This window comes from Bombina bombina, chromosome 1, assembly GCF_027579735.1.
Source record: "Bombina bombina isolate aBomBom1 chromosome 1, aBomBom1.pri, whole genome shotgun sequence".
Lineage (NCBI taxonomy): Eukaryota > Metazoa > Chordata > Amphibia > Anura > Bombinatoridae > Bombina > Bombina bombina.
Window position 1 is genome coordinate 1,415,814,873 of NC_069499.1, and position 27,963 is coordinate 1,415,842,835.

A 27,963-nucleotide genomic window follows, 5' to 3' on the forward strand; every position below is an offset into this window, starting at 1 on the left:
TTTAGTGTTCGTTCTTTTATAATCTTTTGTTGAAGAGCAGGTTAATCTTTTGGTATTCATCATTTCAATTGTATTGGTTCAAGGATATAGAACATCCATTATTATTAGTTGTGTATCAACCTGTTGGGTTTCTCTTCCGAATTTGGAGTGTTTGTTCACTTTTAGCCTTTGTTGAAGGATTGTATTATAAAACGATTTTTTTAAATTTTTGGTGAAATTTTTAATTGTTTATGAAGTGTTGTTATCAGATTGGGTTTTTGGTGTTGGCATGCAGGATTTTTTGTGGTTCAAGTATTCAAGAAACAGTTTAGACTGAAGTCTATATTCAGACCTTTTGGTCTTAAGGTTTGCATTTCGAAGATCCATTTTGCTTCTTTTTTAAGTAGGTTGTTTGCCTGGTTACCACCTCTTATATTTTGTTTAATTTTTTGTATAGCTGTGTAGTTGAAATATTTTAGATTGCTGTTATTGCAAGTTCTGAAGTGTTTGGGAACTGGCAGGTCTTTATTTCATTCTAGTTACGATTTTTCTATTGATAATATGTGTTCCCTTATTCGTTCTTTTATCATCCTTTCCGTTTCACCTATATATTGTTTGTCACATTTTGTGCATGTTATAAGATATATTATGTTTGTGTCTGTACATCTTATAGTCTCTTTTATTTTATATTCCTTGTTTGTGATGCTGGATTTGAATGATTTAGCTTTTTTTGCATGTCTGCATGCTTTGCAGAAACCGCAGGGATAAAATCCCTGTAATGTTTCACCTTGAACTCCTTTTTGGATTTTCGGTTTGTTATGTTTTATGGTTGGAGCTAGTGAACTTTTTAGATTTTTGGCCTTTTTGTAAATGAATTTTGGGGTTTGTGGTAATTTTTCTCCTAAGTGTGGATCTTGTTGTAGTATTTTCCAGTGTGATTTGATAATTTTTTCTATTTCACCTCTATCCTCACTGTACTCTGTGATGAAAGGGATGAACCATTCTTTAGATTCTTCTATAGTGTTAGTTTTATCTTTGGGTTTATATTTGAGTATGTCCTTTCTGTTGTTTTTTTGTACTTGAAGTCTTTCCACTTCTATTTCTTCCTCTGTGTATCCTCTTTCTATGAATTTCTCTTTAAGTCTCTTTGATTGGATTTCAAAATCTGTGTCTTTTTTACAGTTTCTTTTGAGTCTAAGGAACTGACCCTTTGGTATATTTTGTTTCCACCGCTTGAGGTGACCACTTGTTTCGTGTATGAAGTTGTTTGCATCGACCTCTTTGAAATAGGTTTTTGTGAGAAGCTCGTTATTTTCTATGCTAATTTCTAGGTCTAGATAATGTATTTTCTCTGTACTGTAGTCTGCAGTGAATTTTAGATTAAGTTGATTGTTGTTCATATGTTCTAAGCAGGTATTTAAATCTTGTGTTGTGCCTTTCCAGACAAAGAAGAGATCATCAATAAATCTTTTATACATGATGAAATTATTTTTGAAGGGGCTCTCTTGTAGGAATTGTGTTTCCCATAATCCCACGAACAGATTTGCGTAACTAGGGGCAAATTTAGTGCCCATAGCTGTTCCGCAAATCTGTTCATAGTATGTGTTTTCGTACATAAAAAAGTTATGGGTTAGAATAAATTCTATACAATCTATTATGAATTCTCGTTGTTCTTTTAACATAGTTGGGTCATTTCTTAAATATTTATTGATGGCATGGAGGCCATCTTCGTGTCTAATGGAGGTATACAGTGCCTGAACATCGCATGTCACTAGTATATATTCATCAGTCCATTTGAAATTATCTAACATTATTAATAGGTTTGTTGAGTCTCTTAAATATGAGTCTAAGTTTATGACGTATTTTTGAAGATATTTGTCGATATAGGCTGATAAATTTGACGTTAGTGAGTCAATCCCTGAAATAATTGGTCTGCCTGGTGGGTTAGTAAGTGATTTGTGGATTTTTGGAAGGACGTATATGACTGGAATAATAGGGTGGTTAGGGAGAAGGTAATTGTGTTCTTTCTCATTAAGAATACCTATATTAGATGCTTTATCCAGAAGGTGTTTTAGAAATACTTTGTAAATGATGGTTGGATTACACCGTAATTTTTTGTAGGTGTTCACATCTTGGGCAAGATTTATCAAAGTGAGAATAAGAAAATTCTCACATTTGTCGTCAAAAAAAACCTCACAAATTATATCACCATATTTATGAAAGGTTATGCGCCAATAAAGTCTCAACTTTTCATATGTGCGAACAAATTGACTCATAACATTCGCAAGTCTTAAGTATATGCGAATAAATTGTCTGGAAATGCCTAATTCTTGTATTATTCTCTATTGGCATTTTAAAATGCCTGTATATATTCGCAGTTCTCATATATTTATGAAAAGTGGTGCATGTAATATTCACTGCTTTTAATCTCGCCAATTTGTAGGTTGCGAGGAGTGAAAAATAAAGAGCAATATTGTTGTTTGTCTGGAGGGAAAATGGAAATATTTCTTTTACTTGCTTTATCTAGGGTTAGAAATTGCCCACAACAAGGCGCAGATCCTGAATAATAATAAATATATTATAAAAAAGTAAAATAATTTAAGTGCAATTGAAATAAGTGTATTAAAAAGAACGAAGATGAGCTCCAAAAAACGGGCAACCTTCCTTAATGAAAGAGAGCCAAAGAAGGGGCAAAATAAAACTAACTTTAATATATAAGAAATAGCATTCTTTTAAACAATCACTTGATTAAAACAATAAACCATTTACCAGTGTCTAAAATTAGGATTGATAAATAAAGTGAAAATGACATTTTCGCAAGAAAACTAGGATCAGCCATTCGCTTGACATCGCAAAAAAGTTTTGCCCCAAAAATGTCTCTAGAATTTTGATAAATACTGGCGACATTTTTGAATTCACACATTGCGAACTATTGCGAAAATAATCGCGGCTTTTTCGGCGCATTTTTTCGGGGCTTGATAAATTTTGCCCCTTGTATAAGTGAATGTACCATTTCTTTGTATTTGTTTGTATCTAAGATGACTATCCCTACGCCTGATGGTTCCTTGCATCCGTGTGGTTTCTTCTCTAAGAAATTGTCTCCAGCGGAGTGCAATTATGAAATTGGCGACAGGGAATTACTGGCCATAATTTTGGCACTCAAGGAATGGAGGCATCTACTCGAGGGTACTAGCGTACCAGTGCTCATTCTTACAGACCACAAGAATTTAACTTATCTATCTGAAGCGAAACATTTGTCGCCCGATGGGTGCTATTTTTGTCTCGGTTTAATTATGTGGTCTCCTACCTGCCTGGTAGTAAGAATGTTAGGACTGATGCCCTCTCTCGACAATTTTCGCCTCTGTACAAGGAGGAGTCTGTACCTACTCCAGTTATACCTCCTGACTATATTTTGACTACCATAGTACTAATTTGACTTCTCCTTTGGGGGAGTAGACCCTGGCTGCACAAACCAATGCACCTCCTGAGAAACCTAGTGGTAAGTGTTTTTTTCCTGAGAAATTTGAACTAAACTTTTGCACACTTACCACTATCCTAAAGCCACAGATCACCCAGGCAAGAACCAAATAATTTGGTCTGTCACTCGACAATTCTGGTGGCCAGGTTTTAGTTCTGATGTTGCTGCGTATGTTGCCTCCTGCTCAGTTTGTGCACAGAATAAGACTCCTCGACGTCTTCCTATGGGTCTTCTTCAATCTATTGCTAATGGTGAGTGTCCTTGGACACATCTTTCCATGGACTTCATTGTCGAGCTCCCTGTTTCCAATGGCAATACTGTTATCCTTATGGTGGTTGACCGTTTTTCTAAAATGTCACATTGCATTCCCTTGAAGAAGTTGCCTACCAATCAGGAGCTTGCTTCAATTATTGCCCGGGAGGTCTTCCGTTTACATGGGTTACCCAAGGAGATAGTGTCGGACTGGGGTAGCCAGTTTGTCTCCAGATGTTGGCGTGCCTTTTGTGCTCAAATGGGGATCCAGCTTTCCTTCTCCTTGGCATATCACCCTCAATCCAATGGGGCTGCGGAATGGTCTAATCAAGCTCTGAAACAGTTCCTCCATTATGTCTCAGATCACCACAATAATTTGTCTGAACTGTTACCTTGGGCAGAGTTTGCTCGTAATAGTGCTATTAATGCTTCCTCCAAGTTATCCCCGTTCATGGCGAATTATGGGTTTCAACCATCCTTGTTGCCCGATTCATTCATGTCTCAGGGTATTCCGGCTTTGGAGGAGCATCTCCGGCAACTCCGTTCCACGTGGGTACAGATTCAGGATTGCCTTCATCGTTCTATGCAGCGCCAAAAGTTCCAGGCTGATCGTAGGCATCTGCCCGCGCCTTCCTACCAGTTTGGTGAGAGAGTTTGGCTGTCCTCCCGCAACTTGAACCTTTGTGTGCCTTCCAATAAACTGGCTCCCCGTTATGTTGGTCCTTTTCAAATACTCCGACTGGTCAATCCTGTGTCCTATGCTCTTGACCTTCCTCCTGCAATGAGCATCTCCAATGATTTTCATGTCTACCTCTTGAAACCATTGGTTTGCAATCGGTTTACCACTGTGTTGCCTCGTCCCCGTCCTATCTTTGTTGACAACCATGAGGAGTATGAGGTCAGCAGCATTATTGATTCTTGTATGTCCAGGGGCCGTGTACAGTATTTGGTTCACTGGAGGGGCTACGGTCCGGAGGAGTGTTCATGGGTTCCCTCCTCTGATGTTCATGCTCCTGCTCTCCTCCGTGCCTTCCATGCCCGTTTCCCCTATAAGCCTTTTGTCCTCCTGAGGGGGACGGGTCATTGAGGGGAGGGTACTGTCAGGGTTTTTTCCCTGTTTTTTTTGCCATGTGCTGCTGGCAGCCATTTTACTCACCTCTCTTGCTGACTCTGGTGCATACTGTGTGATGCTGCTCAATTCCTGCACTTCCTTTTATGGCCAGACTGGTGTACATCATCCGTGTGAGACAGGATGCAGTCTCAGAATTGTGATGTCATCACTTATTATTTAAAGGGCCCTCTATTCAGTATGCTTTTCCCTTGCATTGTCTCAGACCTGTTTGTTAGAGCTCCTGTGTATTACCTGGCTGTCTGATGTCTTTCCTGGTTCCTGATCCCTGGCTTGTTCCTGACTCTGTTGTTCTCCTTGTTCCTGATTCTGGCTCGTCTGACTATTCACTTTGGCTCCTGACTCAGCTCGTCTGACTATTCCCTTTGGCTCCTGACTCGGCTTGTCTGACTACCAGCTCTGGTTTTGATTCCTGGCTTGTTATTTGACTTGTGTACTTTTTATTATTTTTTGCTATTAATAAAGGTGTGATTATTTTTGCACTTCTCGTCTCAGTCTGATTCCTGGCATCCTGACAGATCCTGATGGAAAAATGGACCTTGAGACAGAAGGTCTGGCCTTAATGGAAGTGGCCAAGGTTGGCAACTGGACATCCGAACAAGATCCGCATACCAAAATCTGTGAGGCCATGCTGGAGCCACCAGCAACAAAAACGGTTGCTACATGATTTTTTTTTTTGAGATCACTCTTGGAAGAAGAACTAGAGGCGGGAAAATATAAGCAGGTTGATAACACCAAGGAAGTGTCAACGCATCCACTGCTTCCGTCTGAGGATCCCTGGACCTGGACAGATATCTGGGAAGTTTCTTGTTTAGATGAGAAGCCATCAGATCTATTTCTGGAAGACCCCACATCTGAACAACCTGAGAAAACACATCTGGATGGAGGGACCACTCCACCGGATGTAAAATCTGATGGCTGAGATAATCCGCTTCCCAATTGTCTATACCTGGGATATGAACCACCGAAATTAGACAAGTACTAGATTCCGCCCAAGCAAGTATCCGGGATACTTCTTTCATAGCTTGGGGACTGTGAGTCCCACCCTGATGATTGACATATGCCACAGTTGTGATATTGTCTGTCTGAAAACAAATGAGTGATTCTCTCTTCAACAGAGGCCAAATCTGAAGAGCCCTGAAAATTGCACAGAGTTTCAAAATATTGATTGGTAATCTCGCCTCTTGAGATTTCCAAACCCCTTGTGCTGTCAGAGATCCCCAAACAGCTCCCCAACCTGATAGACTCGCATCTGTTGTGATCACAGTCCAGGTTGGATGAACAAAAGAGGCCCCTAGAACTATACGATGGTGATCTGACCACCAAGTCAGAGATAGTCGAACATTGGGATTTAAGGATATTAATTGTGATATCCTTGTATAATCCCTGCACCATTGGTTCAGCATACAAAGCTGAAGAGGTCTCATATGAAGAAAGGGGATCGCATCCGATGCTGCAGTCATAAGACCTAAAACTTCCATGCATATAGCTACTGAAGGGAATGACTGAGACTGAAGGTTCTGACAAGCTGAAACCAATTTAAAACGTCTCTTGTCTGTTAGAGACAGAGTCATGGACACTGAATCTATCTGGAAACCTAAAAAGGTGACCCTTGTCTGAGGAATCAAAGAACTTTTTAGTAAATTGATCCTCCAACCTTTTTTTTTCGAAGAAACAACACTAGTTGATTTGTGTGAGATACTGCAGAATGTAAAGACTGAGTATTAGCAAGTATCTTACAGCGCTAAAAAAGAGATGACCTCTAGCTCCTTAACAGAATGGGTCCCTAGCCACCCATAGTATAAGTAAATACACAAAGAGAAGCTGAAGGAGCGCCTAATCAAAGGCAAGGTATAAAGGCAAATAAAAAGTCTAAAAGCAGAGGATAATGTAGATGTGATAAATAGTTAAAAAGTATGTATATTTAATGACATAAAGTGCATAAAGTATATCACAAAAAGGTGCATGGATCCATGACTTAATTAGTACAATCTTAAAATGAGAAAAAAAAAAAAAAAAAAATATATATATATATATATATATATATATATATATATATATATATATATATATATTTAAAATATGACAGTCAAATGAGACAAGTTAGATAAAAACACCAGTAAAACATACAATTTATACCATCAATCAAACAATTGGATATAAGAAATAAAAAAAAAATAAAAAAAAATAAAATAAAAAATAATTGATAACAGTGGTAGTTAGGCAGTCAGAAAAAAATATATTTTGTTCCACAGGATTTGGGGACCTTCACATTCACAGTTTTTTGGTCATTTCAAAAATTTCTTTGGTACATTAGCACCTTATTTTTGTCTTATTTTTGTCACATTTTTTACATTTTTTTTATTTCTTTTTGTATTTTTAATATTTTGTCACATTTTTTCACATTTTTCATCACTTTGGATTTTTGGACACAGCATCTACATTGTGGTCTTGTCATTATTTCCCTTTTTTGCACTTGCACTTTGGATTACATTTAGGAGGAGAACTGAGACATTACCTGACGTACTCTAATTTACACTTGGCACTGACTGCCTAACTACTACCGTTATCAATTATTTTTTATTTTTTATTTCTTATATCCAATTGTTTGATGGTATAAATTGTATGTTTTACTGGTGTTTTTATCTAACTTGTCTCATTTGACTGTCATATTTTAAATATATATATATATATTTTTTTTTTTCTCATTTTAAGATTGTACTAATTAAGTCATGGATCCATGCACCTTTTTGTGATATACTTTATGCACTTTATGTCATTAAATATACATACTTTTTAACTATTTATCACATCTACATTATCCTCTGCTTTTAGACTTTTTAGAATGTAAAGACTGAGACCTAGATTTGGAGTTTGGCGTTAGCCGTGAAAACCAGCGTTAGAGGCTCCTAACGCTGGTTTTAGGCTACCGCCGGTATTTGGAGTCACTCAAAATAGGGTCTAACGCTCACTTTTCAGCCGCGAATTTTCCATACCGCAGATCCCCTTACGTAAATTGCGTATCCTATCTTTTCAATGGGATTTTTATAACTCCGGTATTTAGGGTCGTTTCTGAAGTGAGCGTTAGACATCTAACGACAAAACTCCAGCCGCAGGAAAAAAGTCAGTAGTTAAGAGCTTTCTGGGCTAACGCCGGTTTCTAAAGCTCTTAACTACTGTACTCTAAAGTACACTAACACCCATAAACTACCTATGTACCCCTAAACCGAGGTCCCCCCACATCGCCGACACTCAAATACATTTTTTTAACCCTAATCTGCCGACCGCCACCTACGTTATCCTTATGTACGCCTAATCTGCTCCCCCTAACACCGCCGACCCCTGTATTATATGTATTAACCCTTAATCTGCCCCCCTCAACATCGCCTCCATCTGCCTACACTTATTAACCCCTAATCTGCCGACCGCAAAGTGCCGCCACCTACGTTATCCTTATGTACCCCTAATCTGCTGCCCCTAACACCGCCGACCCCTATATTATATTTATTAACCCCTAATCTGCCCCCCACACCTGCCTGATCGGAACAGCCAATAGAATGCGAGCTCAATCTGATTGGCTGATTGGATCAGCCAATCGGATTGAACTTGATTCTGATTGGCTGATTCCATCAGCCAATCAGAATATTCCTACCTTAATTCCGATTGGCTGATAGAATCCTATCAGCCAATCGGAATTCGAGGGACTCCATCTTGGATGACGTCCCTTAAAGAAACCGTCATTCTTCAGTTGGACGTGGCCGGAAGAAGATGGGCCCGCGGTGGAGGTCTTCAGGATGGAGCTGGTCGTCATCGGATGAAGATAGAAGATGCCGCTTGGATCAAGATGGTTGCCGGTCCGGATCGCCTCTTCTTCCCGGATAGGATGAAGACTTTGGACCCTCTTCTGGACTTCTTCAGTGGATGTCTAGCCCCCGCTTGGGTTGGATGAAGATATCGGAGCCAGGACCGATCGGTGATACCCGGTGAGGTGAAGACAAGGTAGGAAGATCTTCAGGGGCTTAGTGTTAGGTTTATTTAAGGGGGGTTTGGGTTAGATTAGGGGTATGTGGGTGGTGGGTTGTAATGTTGGGGGGGGTATTGTATGTTTTTTTTTACAGGCAAAAGAGCTGAACTTCTTGGGGCATGCCCAGCAAAGGGCCCTGTTCAGGGCTGGTAAGGTAAAAGAGCTTTTAACTTTAGTCATTTAGAATAGGGTAGGGCATTTTTTATTTTGGGGGGCTTTGTTGTTTTATTAGGGGGCTTAGAGTAGGTGTAATTAGTTTAAAATTGTTGTAATATTTTTCTTATGTTTGTAAATATTTTTTTATTTTTTGTAACTTAGTTCTTTTTTATTTTTTGTACTTTAGCTAGTTTATTTAATTGTATTTATTTGTAGGAATTGTATTTAATTAATTTATTGATAGTTTAGTGTTAGGTTAATTGTAGGTAATTGTAGGTAGTTTATTTAATTAATTTATTGATAGTGTAGTGTTAGGTTTAATTGTCACTTAGGTTAGTATTTATTTTACAGGTAATTTTGTAATTATTTTAACTATTTTAGCTATTAAATAGTTCTTAACTATTTAATAGCTATTGTACCTGGTTAAAATAAATACAAAGTTACCTGTAAAATAAATATTAATCCTAAAATAGCTATAATATAATTATAATTTATATTGTAGCTATATTAGGATTTATTTTACAGGTAAGCATTTATCTTTAAATAGGAATAATTTATTTAATAAGAGTTAATTAATTTCGCTAGATGTAAATTATATTTAACTTAGGGGGGTGTTAGGGTTAGACTTAGCTTTAGGGGTTAATACATTTATTAGAATAGCGGTGAGCTCCGGTCGGCAGATTAGGGGTTAATAAGTGTAGGCAGGTGGAGGCGACGTTGTGGGGGGCAGATTAGGGGTTAATAAATATAATACAGGGGTCGGCGGTGTTAGGGGCAGCAGATTAGGGGTACATAGGGATAATGTAAGTAGCGGCGGTTTACGGAGCGGCAGATTAGGGGTTAAAAATAAAATGCAGGTGTCAGCGATAGCGGGGGCGGCAGATTAGGGGTTAATAAGTGTAAGGTTAGGGGCGTTTAGACTCGGGGTACATGTTAGAGTGTTAGGTGCAGACATAGGAAGTGTTTCCCCATAGCAAACAATGGGGCTGCGTTAAGAGCTGAACGCGGCTTTTTTGCAGGTGTTAGGTTTTTTTTCAGCTCAAACAGCCCCATTGTTTCCTATGGGGGAATCATGCACGAGCACGTTTTTGAGGCTGGCAGCATCCATAAGCAACTCTGGTATTGAGAGTTGAAGCTGCGTTAAAAATGCTCTACGCTCCTTTTTTGGAACCTAACGCAGCCATTCTGTGGACTCTCAATACCAGAGTTATTTTTATGGTGCGGCCAGAAAAAAGCCGGCGTTAGTTTTTCGGGTCGTTACCGACAAAACTCCAAATCTAGCCGTGAGCTTGTACCAAGATATCGTCCAAATAAGGAAACACCGCAATACCCCGTTCTCTGATTACAGAGAGTAGGGCACCGAGAACCTTTGAAAAGATTCTTGGAGCTGTCGCTAGGCCAAAAGGAAGAGCGACAAATTGGTAATGCTTGTCTAGAAAAGAGAATCTCAGAAACTGATAATGATCTGGATGAATCGGAATATGAAGATATGCATCCTGTAAGTCTATTGTGGACATATAATGCCTTTGCTGAACAAAAGGCAGAATAGTCCTTATAGTCACTATTGAAAGTTGGTACTCTTACATAACGATTCAAAATTTTCAGATCCAGAACTGGTCTGAACAAATTTTCTTTTTTTGGGACAATTAATATATTTGAATAAAACCCCAGACCCTGTTCCTGAAACAGAATTGGCATGATTACCCCTGAAAGCTCCAGGTCTGAAACACACTTCAGGAAAGCCTGAGCCTTTACTGGATTTGCTGGGATGCGTGAGGGAAACTATCTTCTCACAGGAGGTTTTACTCTGAATCCTATTCGATACCCCTGAGAGACAATACTCAGAATCCATTGTTTCTGAACAGAATTTGTCCAAACATCCTTGAAAAACCTTAATCTGCCCCCTACCAGCTGAGCTGGAATGAGGGCCGCATCTTCATGTGGACTTGGGGACTGGCTTTGGTTTCTTAAACGGCTTTGATTTATTCCAATTTGAAGAAGGTTTCCAATTGGAAACAGATTCCTTGGGGAAAGGATTAGGTTTCTGTTCCTTAATTTGTCAAAAGGAACGAAAACGGTTAGAAACTTTAGATTTACCCTTAGGTCTTCTATCCTGAGGCAAAAAAACTCCCTTCCCACCAGTGACAGTTGAAATAATCGAATCCATCTGAGAACCAAATAACTTATTACCTTGGAAAGAAAGAGATAGCAATCTAGACTTAGAAGTCATGTCAGCATTCCAAGATTAAAGCAACAAATCTCTTCTAGCTAAAATAGCTAGAGACATAGATTTAACATCAATTTTGATGATATCAAAAATGGCATCACAAATAAAATGATTAGCATGTTGAAGCAAGTGAACAATGCTAGACAAATCAGAATCCATTTCTTGTTGCGCTAAATTTTCCAACCAGAAAGTTGATGCAGCTGCAACATCAGCCAAAGAAATTGCAGGCCTGAGAAGATGACCAGAATATAAATAGGCTTTCCTTAGATAAGATTCAAGTTTCTTATCTAAAGGATCTTTAAATGAAGTACTATCTTCCACAGGAATAGTAGTACGTTTAGCAAGAGTAGAGAGAGCCCCATCAACTTTGGGGATCTTTTCCCAAAACTCCAATGTAACTGCTGGCAAAGGATACAATTTTGTAAACCTTGAAGAAGGAATAAAAGAAGTACCAGGCCTATTCCATTCCTTAAAAATCATAAAAGAAATAGTATCAGGAACTGGAAAAACCTCTGGAGTAACCACAGGAGGTTTATAAACGTTTACTAGTTTTAATAATAGTTTTAATATCAAGAGGACTAATTTCCTCAATATCCAATGTAATCAACACTCCATTTTAAATAAATAAGTAGATTTGTCAGTGTCAATATCATAGGAAGGATCTTCTGAATCAGATCCACATCAGAGGAGGATAATTCAGTATGTTGTCGGTCATTTGAAAATTCATCAACTTTATGAGAAGTTTTAAAAGACCTTTTACGTTTATTAGAAGGCGGGATGCCAGACAAAGCCTTCTGAATAGAATCAGCAATAAAATCTTTTAAATTCACAGGTATATCTTGTACATTAGATGTTGAAGGAACAGCAACAGGCAATGTACTATTACTAATGGACACATTCTCTGCATGTAAAAGCTTATCATGACAACTATTACAAACCACAGCTGGAGATATAATCTCCACAAGTTTACAACAAATGCACTTAGCTTTGGTAGAACTGTTATCAGGCAGCAGGGTTCCAACAGTGATTTCTGAGACAGGATCAGATTGAGACATCTTGCAAATGTAAGAGAAAAAACAACATATAAAGCAAAATTATCAATTTCCTTATATGGCAGTTTCAGGAATGGGGAATAAAATGCAAACATATAGGCATATAGGCATGGGGTTTTTAAATAATGAAAATATTTGGCACCGAGTATGACGCACAATGCAACTGAAATTTTTTTGGCGCTAACAACATCTGGAAATGACACACTTGCGTCATTGAAGACGCAACCTTGTGCAAAGAACTACTCAACGTAGAAATCTTAGCGCAAACTTACTTCACCACCTCCATAGGCAAAGTTTGTAAAACTGAATTGTGGGTGTGGTGAGGGGTGTATTTATAGGCATTTTGAGGTTTGGGAAACTTTGCCCCTCCTGGTAGGATTGTATATCCCATACGTCACTAGCTCATGGACTCTTGCCAATTACATGAAAGAAATGTAACAATTAAAATAGCTTTTGCATTTAAAATACATTAGAAAACCTATAGGAAGAACTTTTCTAAGAGACTGGATCAAACATTTGTGTTTTACAGACCTAATAAAGTATTAATTCATAATGTCAGATTGTTATTTTTTTGCTACAAATAAAAAAAAAATTTCTTTGGCAGATGGCCTCTAATGCAGGTTTCCCTAGTGTTAAACACATAGAAAGGGAGCGAGTGGGAGTCTATGGCCCAGACTGCAACGCTACACTGCCTGCTGACTGGAAGCACCAGAATCAACCAGGGAAACACAAAGACTTAGGTATCATCAGCTATAAGGCTTGTTTTGTTTTTTAATTTCTCTAACCTATAGGAAAATTATTATAAACCACTGTTACTCTGCAACATAGCTGCTCTCACAAGCGTATTGGCTGTTTGAAATCAGGTGCTTTTAGATTTAAATGCAGACAGATGGATAAACTTAACAATTGTAGTATTCTGCCACTTGTTTCTTGTATGGTCATCTGTAAAGTTGGATTATTATAAGCTTCTCTATTTGATATCATGAGTATATAAATGTTACATTTGGTATCACATGCTGAAAATGCATTATTCCAACATCTATAGAGCACTTAGAATATAGTAGGAATGATTTTAAAGGGACATGAAACCCAACATTTTTCTTTCATGATTTAGAAATAGCATGCAATTTTAAACAACTTTCTAATTTACTTCTATTATCTAATTTTCTTCCTTCTCTGGATATCCTTTGCTTAAAAACATATCTAGATAGACTCAGAAGCTGCTGATGAGTGGCTGCATATAGATGTCTTGTGTGATTGGCTAACCCATGTGCATTGCTATTTCTTCAACAAAGCATATCTAAATAATGAAGCAAATTAAATAATAGAAGTAAATTTGAATGTTGTTTAAAATTGTATTTTCTATCTGAATATTGAAAGAAAAAAATTGGGTTTAATGTTCTTTTAAGTTGGCCAAGCACCTGATAAAGCTCACACTGAAATACAACTTTAATCCCAACGTACAGATTTTTTTATATTTTGGTTCAAATCCAAGCTACTCACTGTCCTCTGGGGAAATGTACAGAATAGACCACTCCTCCTTTTACTGTGTAAAAAGTGGCTTCTCTTTCAGATGTCCTTGTTATTAGTAAATGACAATCACAAAATGGATATCCTGGTGAATATTAGCTAGGATATGAGCCTAGATATAGACATGTCTTTAATACCAGGGGCTCTCTGTTTAAATGAGATGATATAACACAATCCTCCAGCACTGCAAGATCTCTTGTAATATTCTAAAAAGGCAGATTTTGCTATACCTCTCCAAGGGGCATTCCCTGCATTTTTGGATGTGAAGGACAGACAAGCCCAGTGCGATATAGCACTGCATGACATGAGAGTTCTGCAGCATTTACACTTTGTGTTTTGTATTTTATATGAATTTACATTTCACATTAAGTTTTATATATTTAAACTTTGCACTTTCTATTGTAATGCATATAGATGTTTTATACAGCAGTGTTTTTAGGATTGTGATTGTACAAACGTTTACTGTGTAACAAATTAGGCTCATGTTTTGTATATTTATGTGTATCGTTTACAAATTACATTGCATTTTTTATTTCAAATATGTAAAATAAAACTGAAAAACTAACAGCTTTAGTTTCCCTGATAGCTTAATTACTTTCTATGGGCCCTATAATCAAATATTATCTAGTTTGCAGAGAAATTATAATGTGGATTTCACAGGGGCTGAACTCACTGAAATCTATAAGAAAAGGGGCGGACGTCTCAGAGAATTGAGATGTCTTCCATAGAAAGCATTGAGGCTCATTGGGATACAGAATTTCACTTCACCGGGGAGAGAGAAATTAACAAGAGAACACCTGTGGCTGATATAAAGTTAGCAGCAAGTACAAATTAAACTGAAATGTTTTGACTTCAATTTAATTTGCTTTTGCCTCTAGTTTAGTATATATTACTTTTCTGTAAGTTAAATTATTTCATTGCGAATTTTGAGCAAACTTCACCTGCATTCAGCTGGCGAGACAATTTAGCGAGACCAACTTCTGTAAAATGCTTACAGAATTTAATGAGAATTGTGAGAGAGCTCCAGACATACCCTGGGTACTCCCCTGTTCAGCCCAGGGAACTCCCATTTCCCTACCACTTTCTGAAGCTGTCTTTTATTTTACTAATAGAAAGCATAATATAATATTAAAATATACCAGAAATATACAAAGCATGATCCTAATTTGTTAAAGAAACTCATAAACTTTTAAAACATAATCAGAAAATCACAGCTGGGCCTAAATTTAAATTAATTAAAATACAAAAGAGAGTGCAAAGTTTAAATGTAATAATAATGAAAGGACTCACTCTGAATAGTGAAGTAATACAAAATACTCTCAAGTCATGCAGCACTATATTGCACTGGGCTTTTCTCTCCTTCACATACATAAATGCAGAGATCACCCCTTAGAGTAGCATAGGAAAATTTGCCTGCCTAGAATCTTGTGAGATCTAGCAGTGGAGAATCATTTTAGATCATCTCATCTTAGTGGAGAGCTTTATGGGTGGGATGCATCTCTCATCTCTCTGGGACTTCCAGGTTCTGCCCTTTTTTCTTTTAGCATTCAGTGAGTTCAGCCCCTGTGAAGTCTGCACTACAATTTCTCTCCAAGCAGACACATTTTTTTATCATAATGTCCCAGGTTATAAGATACAAAGCAATGCAAAAATTGTGTAGGATAAAAGACACATTGGAGAAACATATTACAAACATAAAAAAAACATTTATTTTGGCATAAGAGAATGTAATATATATCTTCTCCAATATGCTGAATGCCTGACATCCAACATGCAGAGAGAAAGGAATGTGTTAGGAGTCTTACAAACTGCCACCTGCCAAGGAAGTTGAAACTGCCCTTGTTTAATGATCCCTGGACACTAGAACTAAAATGTTCTTACTTCAACCAATTAACAATTGTTGATATAATAGCGTATACATCTGAATATCCAACCTATAAAATGATCATAGTAATATGAAGTCTGAAACATTCTGGAACTAGTTATAGAGAACAAATTATGTTCTTTTCTACTGAAAGTAATTACTACCAGGAATAGGAAAACCTCACTTAAAGGTTTAGTGGGTGCATTTATTTTAGTGGCAAGTATCAGAGGTAAAAGCAAGATGTGACTGATATTTGTGAACAATGCATATTAGTCAGCGCTTGAAAAAAAGTGCATGACCAAAGGCTCTTGCACCTATCTGATACCTGTAATGGTCAAGATAGCAGAGGCCTGTACCTTTTAAGTACTGGAACTTAAATTTTAATGATAACTATCATGAAAAAACATGAAATAACACAGTAAAAGTAGATGTTATGTGTTTAATAATACCAGTGGAATTAAGCTGCAATAGTAGACCTCTTTCTCACTTGGAGAAAAGCTTTAATTACTGGAGTTGGAATAACTAGCTGTTGAAATCCTAAACATTTGGGAAACCCAACTTATATTTGATTGGGATGAAATAATGGTTCTTAAAGGGATGTAATAGACATTGCTATAAATAAGAATATGCACAGATACTGATCTAAAATTCCAGTGTAAAACCTTTTAAAAACTTTCTTAGAAGCACCCAGTTTAGCAAAGTTGATGAGATAAGGCTGGGACACCCAGTGAAAGGAGCTGGGAAACTTTCTAATTTAAGAAACTTTCTAATTTAATCCTATTATCAAATTTGCTTCGTTCTCTTGGTATCTTTATTTGAAAAATCAGGAATGCAACCTTACGAGCTGGCCCATCTTGCTAATTGGTGGCTAAATTTAGTTACCAATCAGCAAGTGCTACCCAGGTGCTGAACCAAAGATGGGACGGCTCGTAAGTTTGCATTCCTGCTTTTTCAAATAAGAAAACAAGAGTACGAAGAAAATTTCATAATAGGATTAAATTAGAACGTTTCTTAAAATTGCATGCTCTATCTGAATCATGAAAGAAAAAATGTGGGTTTAGTATCCCTTTTAGAAATGATTTTTTTACAAATAATAATGAAGGAACATATGATATTAGTAACTTTTGTCTTTAATTATACCAGAATTTTGTTTGTCCTATTGTATGTCCCAGATATTATTTACTAGAAAAATTAAATTCTGTCTAATTCTCATTTAGGTGGATATCGTATGGACAGATGTTACAGTTACAGCAACAGTGTTGGAATTTACTACAATAAAGGCAATGGTTAGTATACAATACCACAAAATGAAATTCCCCAAACAATTGCTAGATATTTACTGGTATAAAACATTACAAAAGTGCATTACATATAACATTTACTCTTTAAGTGATGTACGAATACTTTGAATAATGTGCTGAAAATTAAAGTATGAAAAACATTGCCAGAGCTTAGTAGATTCAGTGTACAAAAAAAAACATAATTTATGTAAGAACTTTCCTGATAAATTAATTTCTTTCATATTGGCAAGAGTCCATGAGATAGTGACGTATGGGATATACATTCCTACCAGGAGGGACAAAGTTTCCCAAACCTCAAAATGCCTATAAATACACCCCCCACCACACTCACAATTCAGTTTAACGAATAGCCAAGAAGTGGGGTGATAAGAAAGGAGCGAAAGCATCAACAAGGAATTGGAATAATTGTGCTTTATACAAAAAAATCATAACCACCGCAAAAAAAGGGTGGGCCTCATGGACTCTTGCCAATATGAAAGAAATGAATTTATCAGGTAAGTTCTTACATAAATTATGTTTTCTTTCATGTAATTGGCAAGAGTCCATGAGCTAGTGACGTATGGGATAGCAAATACCCAAGATGTGGAACTCCACGCAAGAGTCACTAGAGAGGGAGGGATAAAAAATAAAGACAGCCAATTCCGCTGAAAAAAGAATCCACAACCCAAATCAAAAAGTTTTAATCTTATAATGAAAAAAACTGAAATTATAAGCAGAAGAATAAAACTGAAACAGCTGCCTGAAGAACTTTTCTACCAAAAACTGCTTCTGAAGAAGAAGAAAACATCAAAATGGTAGAATTTAGTAAAAGTATGCAAAGAAGACCAAGTTGCTGCTTTGCAAATCTGATCAACAGAAGCTTAATTTTTAAAAGCCCAGGAAGTAGAAACTGACCTAGTAGAATGAGCCATAATCCTCTGAGACAGGGATTTACCCGACTCCACATAAGCATGATGAATCAAAAGTTTTAACCAAGAAGCCAAAGAAATAGCAGAAGCTTTCTGACCTTTCTTAGGACCAGAAAAGATAACAAAGAGACTAGAAGTCTTTCTGAAATCTTTAGTAGCTTCAACATAATATTTCAAAGCTCTTACCACATCCAAAGAATGCAAAGATCTTTCCAAAGAATTCTTAGGATTAGGACACAACGAAGGGACAACAATTTCTCTACTAATATTGTTGGAATTCACAACCTTAGGTAAAAATGTAAATGAAGTCCGCAAAACTGCCTTATCCTGATGAAAAATCAGAAAAGGAGACTCACAAGAAAGAGCAGATAATTCAGAAACTCTTCTAGCAGAAGAGATAGCCAAAAGAAACAATACTTTCCAAGAAAGTAATTTAATGTCCAGAGAATGCATAGGCTCAAACGGAGGAGCCTGTAAAGCTCTCAAAACCAAATTAAGACTCCAAGGAGGAGAGATTGACTTAATGACAGGCTTGATACGAACCAAAGCCTGAACAAAACAATGAATGTCAGCAAGATTAGCAATTTTTCTGTGAAACAGAACAGAAAGAGCAGAGATTTGTCCTTTCAAGGAACATGCGGACAAACCCTTGTCCAAACCATCCTGAAGAAACTGTAAAATTCTAGGAATTCTAAAAAAATGCCAAGAGAACTTATGTGAGGAACACCATGAAATGTAAGACTTCCAAACTCGGTAATAAATCTTTCTAGACACAGATTTACGAGCCTGCAACATAGTATTGATCACTGAGTCAGAGAAACCTCTATGACTAAGCACTAAGCGTTCAATCTCAATACCTTCAAATTTAATGATTTGAGATCCTGATGGAAAAACGGACCTTGAGCTAGAAGGTCTGACCTTAACGGAAGTGGCCAAGGTTGGCAACTGGACATCCGAACAAGATCCGCATACCAAAACCTGCGTGGCCATGCTGGAGCCACCAGCAGTACAAACGAACGTTCCATCATGATTTTGGAAATCCCTGTTGGAAGAAGAACTAGAGGCGGAAAGATGTAAGCAGGTTGATAATTCCAAGGAAGTGACAACGCATCCACTGCTTCCGCCTTAGGATCCCTGGATCTGGACAGATACCTGGGAAGTTTCCTGTTTAGATGAGAAGCCATCAGATCTATTTCTGGAAGCCCCCATATCTGAACAATCTGAAGAAACACATCTGGGTGAAGAGACCATTCTCCCGGATGAAAAGTCTGGTGACTGAGATAATCCGCTTCCCAATTGTCTATACCTGGGATATGAACTGCAGAGATAAGACAGGAGCTGGATTCTGCCCATGCAAGTATCCAAGATACTTCTTTCATAGCCTGAGGACTGTGAGTCCCACCTTGATGATTGACATACGCCATGGTTGTGACATTGTCTGTCTGAAAACAAATAAACGATTCTCTCTTCAGAAGAGGCCAGAACTGAAGAGCTCTGAAAATCGCACGGAGTTCCAAAATATTGATTGGTAATCTCGCCTTTTGAGATTTCCAAACCCCCTGCACTGTCAGAGATCCCCAGACAGCTCCCCAACCTGAAAGACTCGCATCTGTTGAAATCACAGTCCAGGTTGGATGAAGAAAATAGGCCCCTTGAACTAAACGCTGGTGATTTAACCACCAAGTCAGAGAAAGTCGAGTATTGGGATTTAAGGATATCAATTGTGATATCTTTGTATAATCGCTGCACCAAAAGTTCAGCATACAAAGCTGAAGAGGTCTCATGTGAAAACGAGCAAAGGGGATCGCGTCCAATGCTGCAGTTATGAGACCTAAAACTTCCATGCACATAGCTACTGAAGGGAATGACTGAGACTGAAGGTTCCGACAAGCTGAAACCAATTTCAGACATCTCTTGTCTGTTAAAAACAGAGTCATGGATACTGAATCTATTTGGAATCCCAAAAAGGTTACCCTTGTCTGAGGAATCAAGGAACTTTTTGGTAAATTGATCCTCCAACCATGTCTTTGAAGAAACAACACGAGTTGATTCGTGTGAGATTCTGCAGAATGTAAAGACTGAGCAAGTACCAAGATATTGTCCAAATAAGGAAACACTGCAATACCCCGCTCTCTGATTACAGAGAGAAGGGCACTGAGAACCTTTGAGAAGATCCTTGGAGCTGTTGCTAGGCCAAAAGGAAGAGCAACAAATTGATAATGCTTGTCTAGAAAAGAGAATCTCAGGAACTGATAGTGATCTGGATGAATTAGAATATGAAGATATGCATCCTGTAAGTCTATTGTGGGCATATAATGCCCTTGCTGAACAAAAGGCAGAATAGTCCTTAAAGTCACCATTTTGAATGTTGGTATTCTTACATAACGATTCAAAATTTTTAGATCCAGAACTGGTCTGAAGGAATTCTCATTCTTTGAAAGATTTGAATAAAACCCCAGACCCTGTTCCAGATATGGAACTGGCACAATTACCCCAGATGACTCCAGGTCTGAAACACATTTCAGGAAAGCCTGAGCCTTTACTGGGTTTACTGGAATGTGTGAGAGAAAGAACCTTCTCACAGGTGGTCTTACCTTGAAACCTATTCTGTACCCTTGAGAAACAATGTTCTGAATCCAATGATTTTGAATTCAACTGATCCAAACATCTTTGAAAAATTGTAATCTGCCCCCTACCAGCTGTGCTGGAATGAGGGCCGCACCTTCATGCGGACTTGGGAGCTGGTTTTGATTTTCTAAAAGGCTTGGATTTATTCCAGACTGGAGAAGGCTTCCAATTGGAAACCGTTCCTTTAGGGGAAGTGTCAGGCTTCTGTTCCTTATTCTGGCGAAAGGAACGAAAACGGTTAGCAGCCCTATATTAACCCTTAGATTTTTTATCCTGAGGTAAAAAAGCTCCCTTCCCCCCAGTGACAGTTGAAATTATAGAATCCAACTGAGAACCAAATAATTTATTACCTTGGAAAGAAAGAGATAGCAACGTTGACTTAGAAGTCATATCTGCATTCCAAGATTTAAGCCATAAAGCTCTTCTAGCTAAAATTGCTAAAGACATATACCTGACATCAATTCTAATGATATCAAAAATGGCATCACAAATGAAGTTTAACAATGCTATACACATTATGATCTGGCACTTGTTGTGCTAAAGCCTCCAACCAAAAAGTAGAAGCTGCAGCAACATCAGCCAAAGAAATAGCAGGCCTAAGAAGATTAACTGAACATAAATAAGCCTTCCTTAGAAAGGATTCAAGCTTCCTATCTAAAGGATCTTTAAAAGAAGTACTATCTGCCGTAGGAATAGTAGTACGTTTAGCAAGAGTAGAGAGAGCCCCATCAACTTTGGGGATTTTTTCCCAAAACTCCAATCTATCAGCTGGCAAAGGGTACAGTTTCTTAAACCTTAAAGAAGGAGTAAATGAAGTACCCAAACTATTCCATTCCCTAGAAATTACATCTGAAATAGCATCAGGAACTGGAAAAACCTCTGGAATAACTACATGAGGTTTAAAAACCGAATTTAAACGTTTACTGGTTTTAATATCAAGAGGACTAGACTCCTCCATATCTAATGCAATCAACACCTCTTTAAGTAAAGAACAAATAAACTCCATCTTAAATAAATATGAAGATTTGTCAGTGACAATATCTGAGGCAGAATCTTCTGAACCAGATAGATCCTCATCAGAGATAGATAAATCAGAATGTTGGCGGTCATTTAAAAATTCATCTGATTTATGAGAAGTTTTAAAAGACCTTTTACGTTTATTAGAAGGTGGTATAACAGACAGGGCCTTCTGAATAGAATTAGAAACAAATTCTCTTACATTAACAGGAATATCCTGAACATTAGATGTTGAAGGAACAACAACAGGTAATGGATTATTACTAATGGAAATATTGTCTGCTTTTGAAAGTTTATCATGACAACTAACACAAACTACAGCCGGAGGAACAGTTACCACAAGTTTACAACAAATGCACTTAGCTTTGGTAGAACCGACATCAGGCAGCAGCTTTCCAGAAGTAGATTCTGATACAGGGTCAGATTGCGACATCTTGCAATATGTAATAGAAAAAACAACATATAAAGCAAAATTATCAAATTCCTTAAATGACAGTTTCAGGAATGGGAAAAATGCAAACAGAATAAGCCTCAGGAAACCAGAAGCAAAAAGAAACAAAGACTTAAATAATGTAAAAAAAACTGGCGCCAAGTATTACGCCCACAATGAAACAAATTTTTTGGCGCCAAAAACGTCTGCAACAAACACGAGCATCATAGATGACGCAACTACGTGAAAACTCTCGGCGTCAACTACAACGCCGGAAATGACGTCATTGACGTCAAACAAACGTAATTCTTGCGCCAAAAAAGTCTTGCGCCAAAAATTACACAATAAATTCTAGCATTTTTTGCACCCGCGCGCCTAACAGCCCGCAATTTAGAAAAAAAGTCAAATAAAAAAAATTTCAGGTAAGAAATTTTTTTATTTATATGCATTTCCCAAAAATGAAACTGACAGTCTGTAAGAAGGAAATATACTGATTAACCTGAATCATGGCAAATATAAGTATAAAACATATATTTAGAACTTTATATAAAAAGTTCCAAACCATAGCTGAGAGTGTCATAAATAAAATAAGACTTACTTACCAAAAGACACTCATCTACATATAGTAGATAGCCAAACCAGTACTGAAACGAGAATCAGCAGAGGCAATGGTATATAAGAGTATATCGTCGATCTGAAAAGGGAGGTAGGAGAAGAAATCTCTACGATCGATAACAGAGAACTTATGAAATAGATCCCCGATAGGATGACCATAGCATTCAATAGGCAATACTCCCTTCACATCCCTCTGTCATTCACTGCACTCTGAGAGGAAAACCGGGCTTCAGCATGCTGCGAAGCGCATATCAACGTAGAAATCTAGCACAAACTTACTTCACCACCTCCATAGGAGGCAAAGTTTGTAAAACTGAATTGTGGGTGTGGTGGGCGGTGTATTTATAGGCATTTTGAGGTTTGGGAAACTTTGCCCCTCCTGGTAGGAATGTATATCCCATACGTCACTATCTCATGGACTCTTGCCAATTACATGAAAGAAATAGAATTCCAGCTGAAAGTGTTCTAGTCTTATACCTCTCGTGAAATATATTTTCTTTAAAAACCGAGCTCTTCTCTTTTTTTTTTTTTTTTTTAACTTCCTTAATTTATTATGTGTTTAAGGCAGACAGAGATGTATTATTTGGATTACTTTTATAACGGTATATTATTTCTATTTATTCTTTGTGCGCCTCTCATACAATGTAAGGTTTATTTTATAGAGTGGTATTGATTTTAAAGTAATCTTGTAAGGCTTGTGCAACTTATGAACAATATCAGGTTTATGTAATTGGGAAACCATTGTTTGTAAACCAAGATTTGTTATTTTTAGGCACTTGCTTTGCTTGTACAAACATTATATCCCCCTCATCTTTTGAAACCAGTTTAGAGTTATTGTTGATTGAATGAAACCCTTTAGTACAGTAAAGAGGGGGGATAAACATGCTCTACCGGTATAATCTAGTGATATATAGAGCACTCTAGCAATAGGTGTCAAGTCAATGGGGCCGATTTATCATCGGTCTGTCCGACATGATCCACTCATTGTATCATGTCCAACAGACATCGATGAATGCCGACAGCATATGCTGTCGGCTTTTATCATTGCACAAGCAGATCTTGTCAACTGCTTGTGCAATGCCGCCCCTGCAGATTCACAACCAATCAGCCGCTAGCAGGGGGTGTCAATCAGCCCAATCGTATAGGATCAGAGCAGGCGGAGAAGTTATGGACCGCTTAAGACCGCTTCGGCACTTGATAAATTGGCCCCAATGTATCAACCTAATATTTAAAATAAGGGAAAAAGTTGAGTAAAGGCCATCAAATGAGTTGAGATGTCTGTACACAGCTAAGAAAACCAACACAAAATATCATTATAAAGCAATAAAAAACAGATGTTTCTAAAGACAGGTTATAGGGTATCCTTTAATTTTTTGACATATAAATGCATCTATCCTCAGTCACTGAATAGGAGAAAAGGGGGAAGTTATAAAGTCTTTGAGAGAGGGGAGAATACCTTCAGGGTGATAACTAACCTACGGCTAGATTTGGAGTTTTGTCGGTAACGACCCGAAAAACTAACGCCGGCTTTTTTCTGGCCGCACCATAAAAATAACTCTGGTATTGAGAGTCCACATAAAGGCTGCGTTAGGCTCCAAAAAAGGAGCGTAGAGCATTTTTAACGCAGCTTCAACTCTCGATACCAGAGTTGCTTATGCAAGCGGCCAGCCTCAAAAACGTGCTCGTGCACGATTCTCCCATAGGAAACAATGGGGCTGTTTGAGCTGAAAAAAACCTAACACCTGCAAAAAAGCCGCGTTCAGCTCCTAACGCAGCCCCATTGTTTGCTATGTGGAAACACTTCCTACGTCTGCACCTAACACCCTAACATGTACCCCGAGTCTAAACACCCCATACCTTACACTTATTAACCCCTAATCTGCCGCCCCCGCTATCGCTGACCCCTGCATATTATTATTAACCCCTAATCTGTCGCTCCGTAAACCGCCGCTACTTACATTATCCCTATGTACCCCTAATCTGCTGCCCTAACATCGCCGACCCCTATATTATATTTATTAACCCCTAATCTGCCCCCCACAACGTCGCCTCCACCTGCCTACACTTATTAACCCCTAATCTGCCGACCGGACCTGAGCGCTACTATAATAAAGTTGTTAACCCCTAATCCGCCTCACTAACCCTATAATAAATAGTATTAACCCCTAATCTGCCCTCCCTAACATCGCCGACACCTAACTTCAATTATTAACCCCTAATCTGCCGACTGGAGCTCACCACTATTCTAATAAATGTATTAACCCCTAAAGCTAAGTCTAACCCTAACACTAACACCCCCCTAACTTAAATATAATTTACATCTAACAAAATTAATTATCTCTTATTAAATAAATTATTCCTATTTAAAGCTAAATACTTACCTGTAAAATAAATCCTAATATAGCTACAATATAAATTATAATTATATTATAGCTATTTTAGGATTAATATTTATTTTACAGGCAACTTTGTATTTATTTTAACCAGGTACAATAGCTATTAAATAGTTAAGAACTATTTAATAGCTACCTAGTTAAAATAATTACAAAACTACCTGTAAAATAAATCCTAACCTAAGTTACAATTAAACCTAACACTATACTATCATTAAATTAATTAAATACAATACCTACAATTACCTACAATTAAACCTAACACTACACTATCAATAAATAAATTAAATACAATTCCTACAAATAACTACAATGAAATAAACTAACTAAGTTACAAAAAATAAAAAAATATTTACAAACATAAGAAAAATATTACAACAATTTTAAACTAATTACACCTACTCTAAGCCCCCTAATAAAATAACAAAGACCCCCAAAATAAAAAATGCCCTACCCTATTCTAAATTACTAAAGTTCAAAGCTCTTTTACCTTACCAGCCCTGAACAGGGCCCTTTGCGGGGCATGCCCCAAAGAATTCAGCTCTTTTGCCTGTAAAAAAATAAACATACAATACCCCCCCCCAACATTACAACCCACCACCCACATACCCCTAATCTAACCCAAACCCCCCTTAAATAAACCTAACACTAAGCCCCTGAAGATCTTCCTACCTTATCTTCACCATACCAGGTTCACCGATCTGTCCTGAAGAGCTGCTCCGATGTCCTGATCCAAGCCCAAGCGGGGGGCTGAAGAGGTCCATGATCCGGCTGAAGTCTTCATCCAAGCAGGAGCTGAAGATGTCCATGATCCGGATGAAGTCTTCATCCAAGCGGGAGCTGAAGAGGTCCATGATCCGGATGAAGTCTTCTATCAACGGCATCTTCAATCTTCTTTCTTCCGATTCCATCTTGCAGACCTACGACGTGGAACATCCTCTTCTCCCGACGCCTACTAGCCGAATGACGGTTCCTTTAAGGGACGTCATCCAAGATGGCGTCCCTCGAATTCCGATTGGCTGATAGGATTCTATCAGCCAATCGGAATTAAGGTAGGAATATTCTGATTGGCTGATGGAATCAGCCAATCAGAATCAAGTTCAATCCGATTGGCTGATCCAATCAGCCAATCAGATTGAGCTCGCATTCTATTGGCTGTTCCGATCAGCCAATAGAATGCGAGCTCAATCTGATTGGCTGATTCCATCAGCCAATCAGAATATTCTGATATATCTTGGATGACGTCCCTTAAAGGAACCGTCATTCGGCTAGTAGGCGTCGGGAGAAGAGGATGTTCCGCGTCGGAGGTCTGCAAGATGGATCCGGAAGAAAGAAGATTGAAGATGCCGTTGATAGAAGACTTCATCCGGATCATGGACCTCTTCAGCTCCCGCTTGGATGAAGACTTCATCCGGATCATGGACCTCTTCAGCTCCCGCTTGGATGAAGACTTCAGCCGGATCATGGACCTCTTCAGCCCCCCGCTTGGGCTTGGATCAGGACATCGGAGGAGCTCTTCTTGGCGGATCGGTGTGATACCCGGTGAGGTGAAGACAAGGTAGGATGATCTTCAGGGGCTTAGTGTTAGGTTTATTTAACCCCTTAATGACAACTGACGTACCAGGTACGTCATGCATTAACAATCAGTTAATGACAATGGACGTACCTGGTACGTCAGTTGTCTAACAGAGTGCTGGAAGTGATCACAATCACTTCCAGCAGCTCTGAGGGTATTGCAGTGATGCCTCGATATGGAGGCATCCTGCAATACCCCTTTACAAGACTCCGATGCAGAGAGAGCCACTCTGTGGCCCTCTCTGCACCGGTAGTGATGGTGCCGATGGTGCCTCTGACCGGTGGGAGGAGGGAGCATGTGCGATGCGCGCGTGCACGTGCACGATGTGCGCGTGCACGGGTGTGCGCGTGCACGTGGGCGCGCGTGCACGTGCACATGCGCACATTAGCCACACTGACACCAATGAAAAAGTAAAGGGAAAAAAAGTTATTTTATTTTTTTTATATTTAAAAGGATCTGTGAGGGGGAGGGCTGCTACACTACAGAAATAATTAAACACAAATAACAGTTATAAATACAATTAAAAGAAGTTTGGTTTGTGGGGCCAAACTGGGTACTGGCAGACAGCTGCCAGTACCCAAGATGGCGGTAATTAGGTAGGGGAGAGGGTTAGAGAGCTGGAGGGGGGGATCAGGGAGGTTGGTGCTAAGGCAGGGGTCCATCACAACTAAAATATTTTATAATTTTTATTTAAAAAAAAAAAAACTCTTTTATTTAGTACTGGCAGACTTTCTGCCAGTACTTAAGATGGCGGTAACAATTGTGGGGTGGGGGAGGGAAGAGAGCTGTTTGGGAGAGATCAGGGGGTGGGATGTGTCAGGTGCGAGGCTGATCTCTAAAATTAACCCTGCAAGCTCCCTACAAGCTACCTAATTTAACCCCTTCACTGCTGGGCATAATTCACGTGTGGTGCGCAGCATCATTTATCGGCCTTCTAATTACCAAAAAGCAACGCCAAAGCCATATAAATCTGCTATTTCTGAACAAAGGGGATCCCAGAGAAGCTTTTACAACAATTTCTGCCATAATTGCACAAGCTGTTTGTAAATAATTTCAGTGAGAAACCTAAAATTGTGAAAAATGTAAAGTTTTTTTTTTTTATTTGCTCGCATTTGGCGGTGAAATGGTGGCATAAAATATACCAAAATGGGCCTAGATCAATACTTGGGGTTGTCTACTACACTACACTAAAGCTAAAATTAACCCTACAAGCTCCCTACAAGCTCCCTAATTAACCCCTTCACTCCTGGGCATAAAACACGTGGGGTGCGCAGTGGCATTTAGCGGCCTTCTAATTACCAAAAAGCAACCACAAAGCCATATAAGTCTGTTATTTCTGAAAAAGGGGATCCCAGAGAAGCATTTACAACCATTTGTGCCATAATTGCAGAAGCTGTTTGTAAA

At 38.3% G+C, this 27,963-nt stretch overlaps 1 protein-coding gene across 1 annotated transcript in view; it reads left to right on the forward strand.

Annotated features, from left to right (window-relative positions):
- PEAR1 (platelet endothelial aggregation receptor 1) overlaps positions 1-27,963 on the forward strand; it is a 281,847-nt gene that overhangs the window by 235,739 nt on the left and 18,145 nt on the right. The window contains exons 21-22 of the mRNA XM_053705337.1: positions 12,902-13,037; positions 16,909-16,977. Of these exons, the coding sequence (XP_053561312.1) occupies positions 12,902-13,037; positions 16,909-16,977 (205 nt within the window). The remainder of the gene's footprint in view (positions 1-12,901; positions 13,038-16,908; positions 16,978-27,963) is intronic.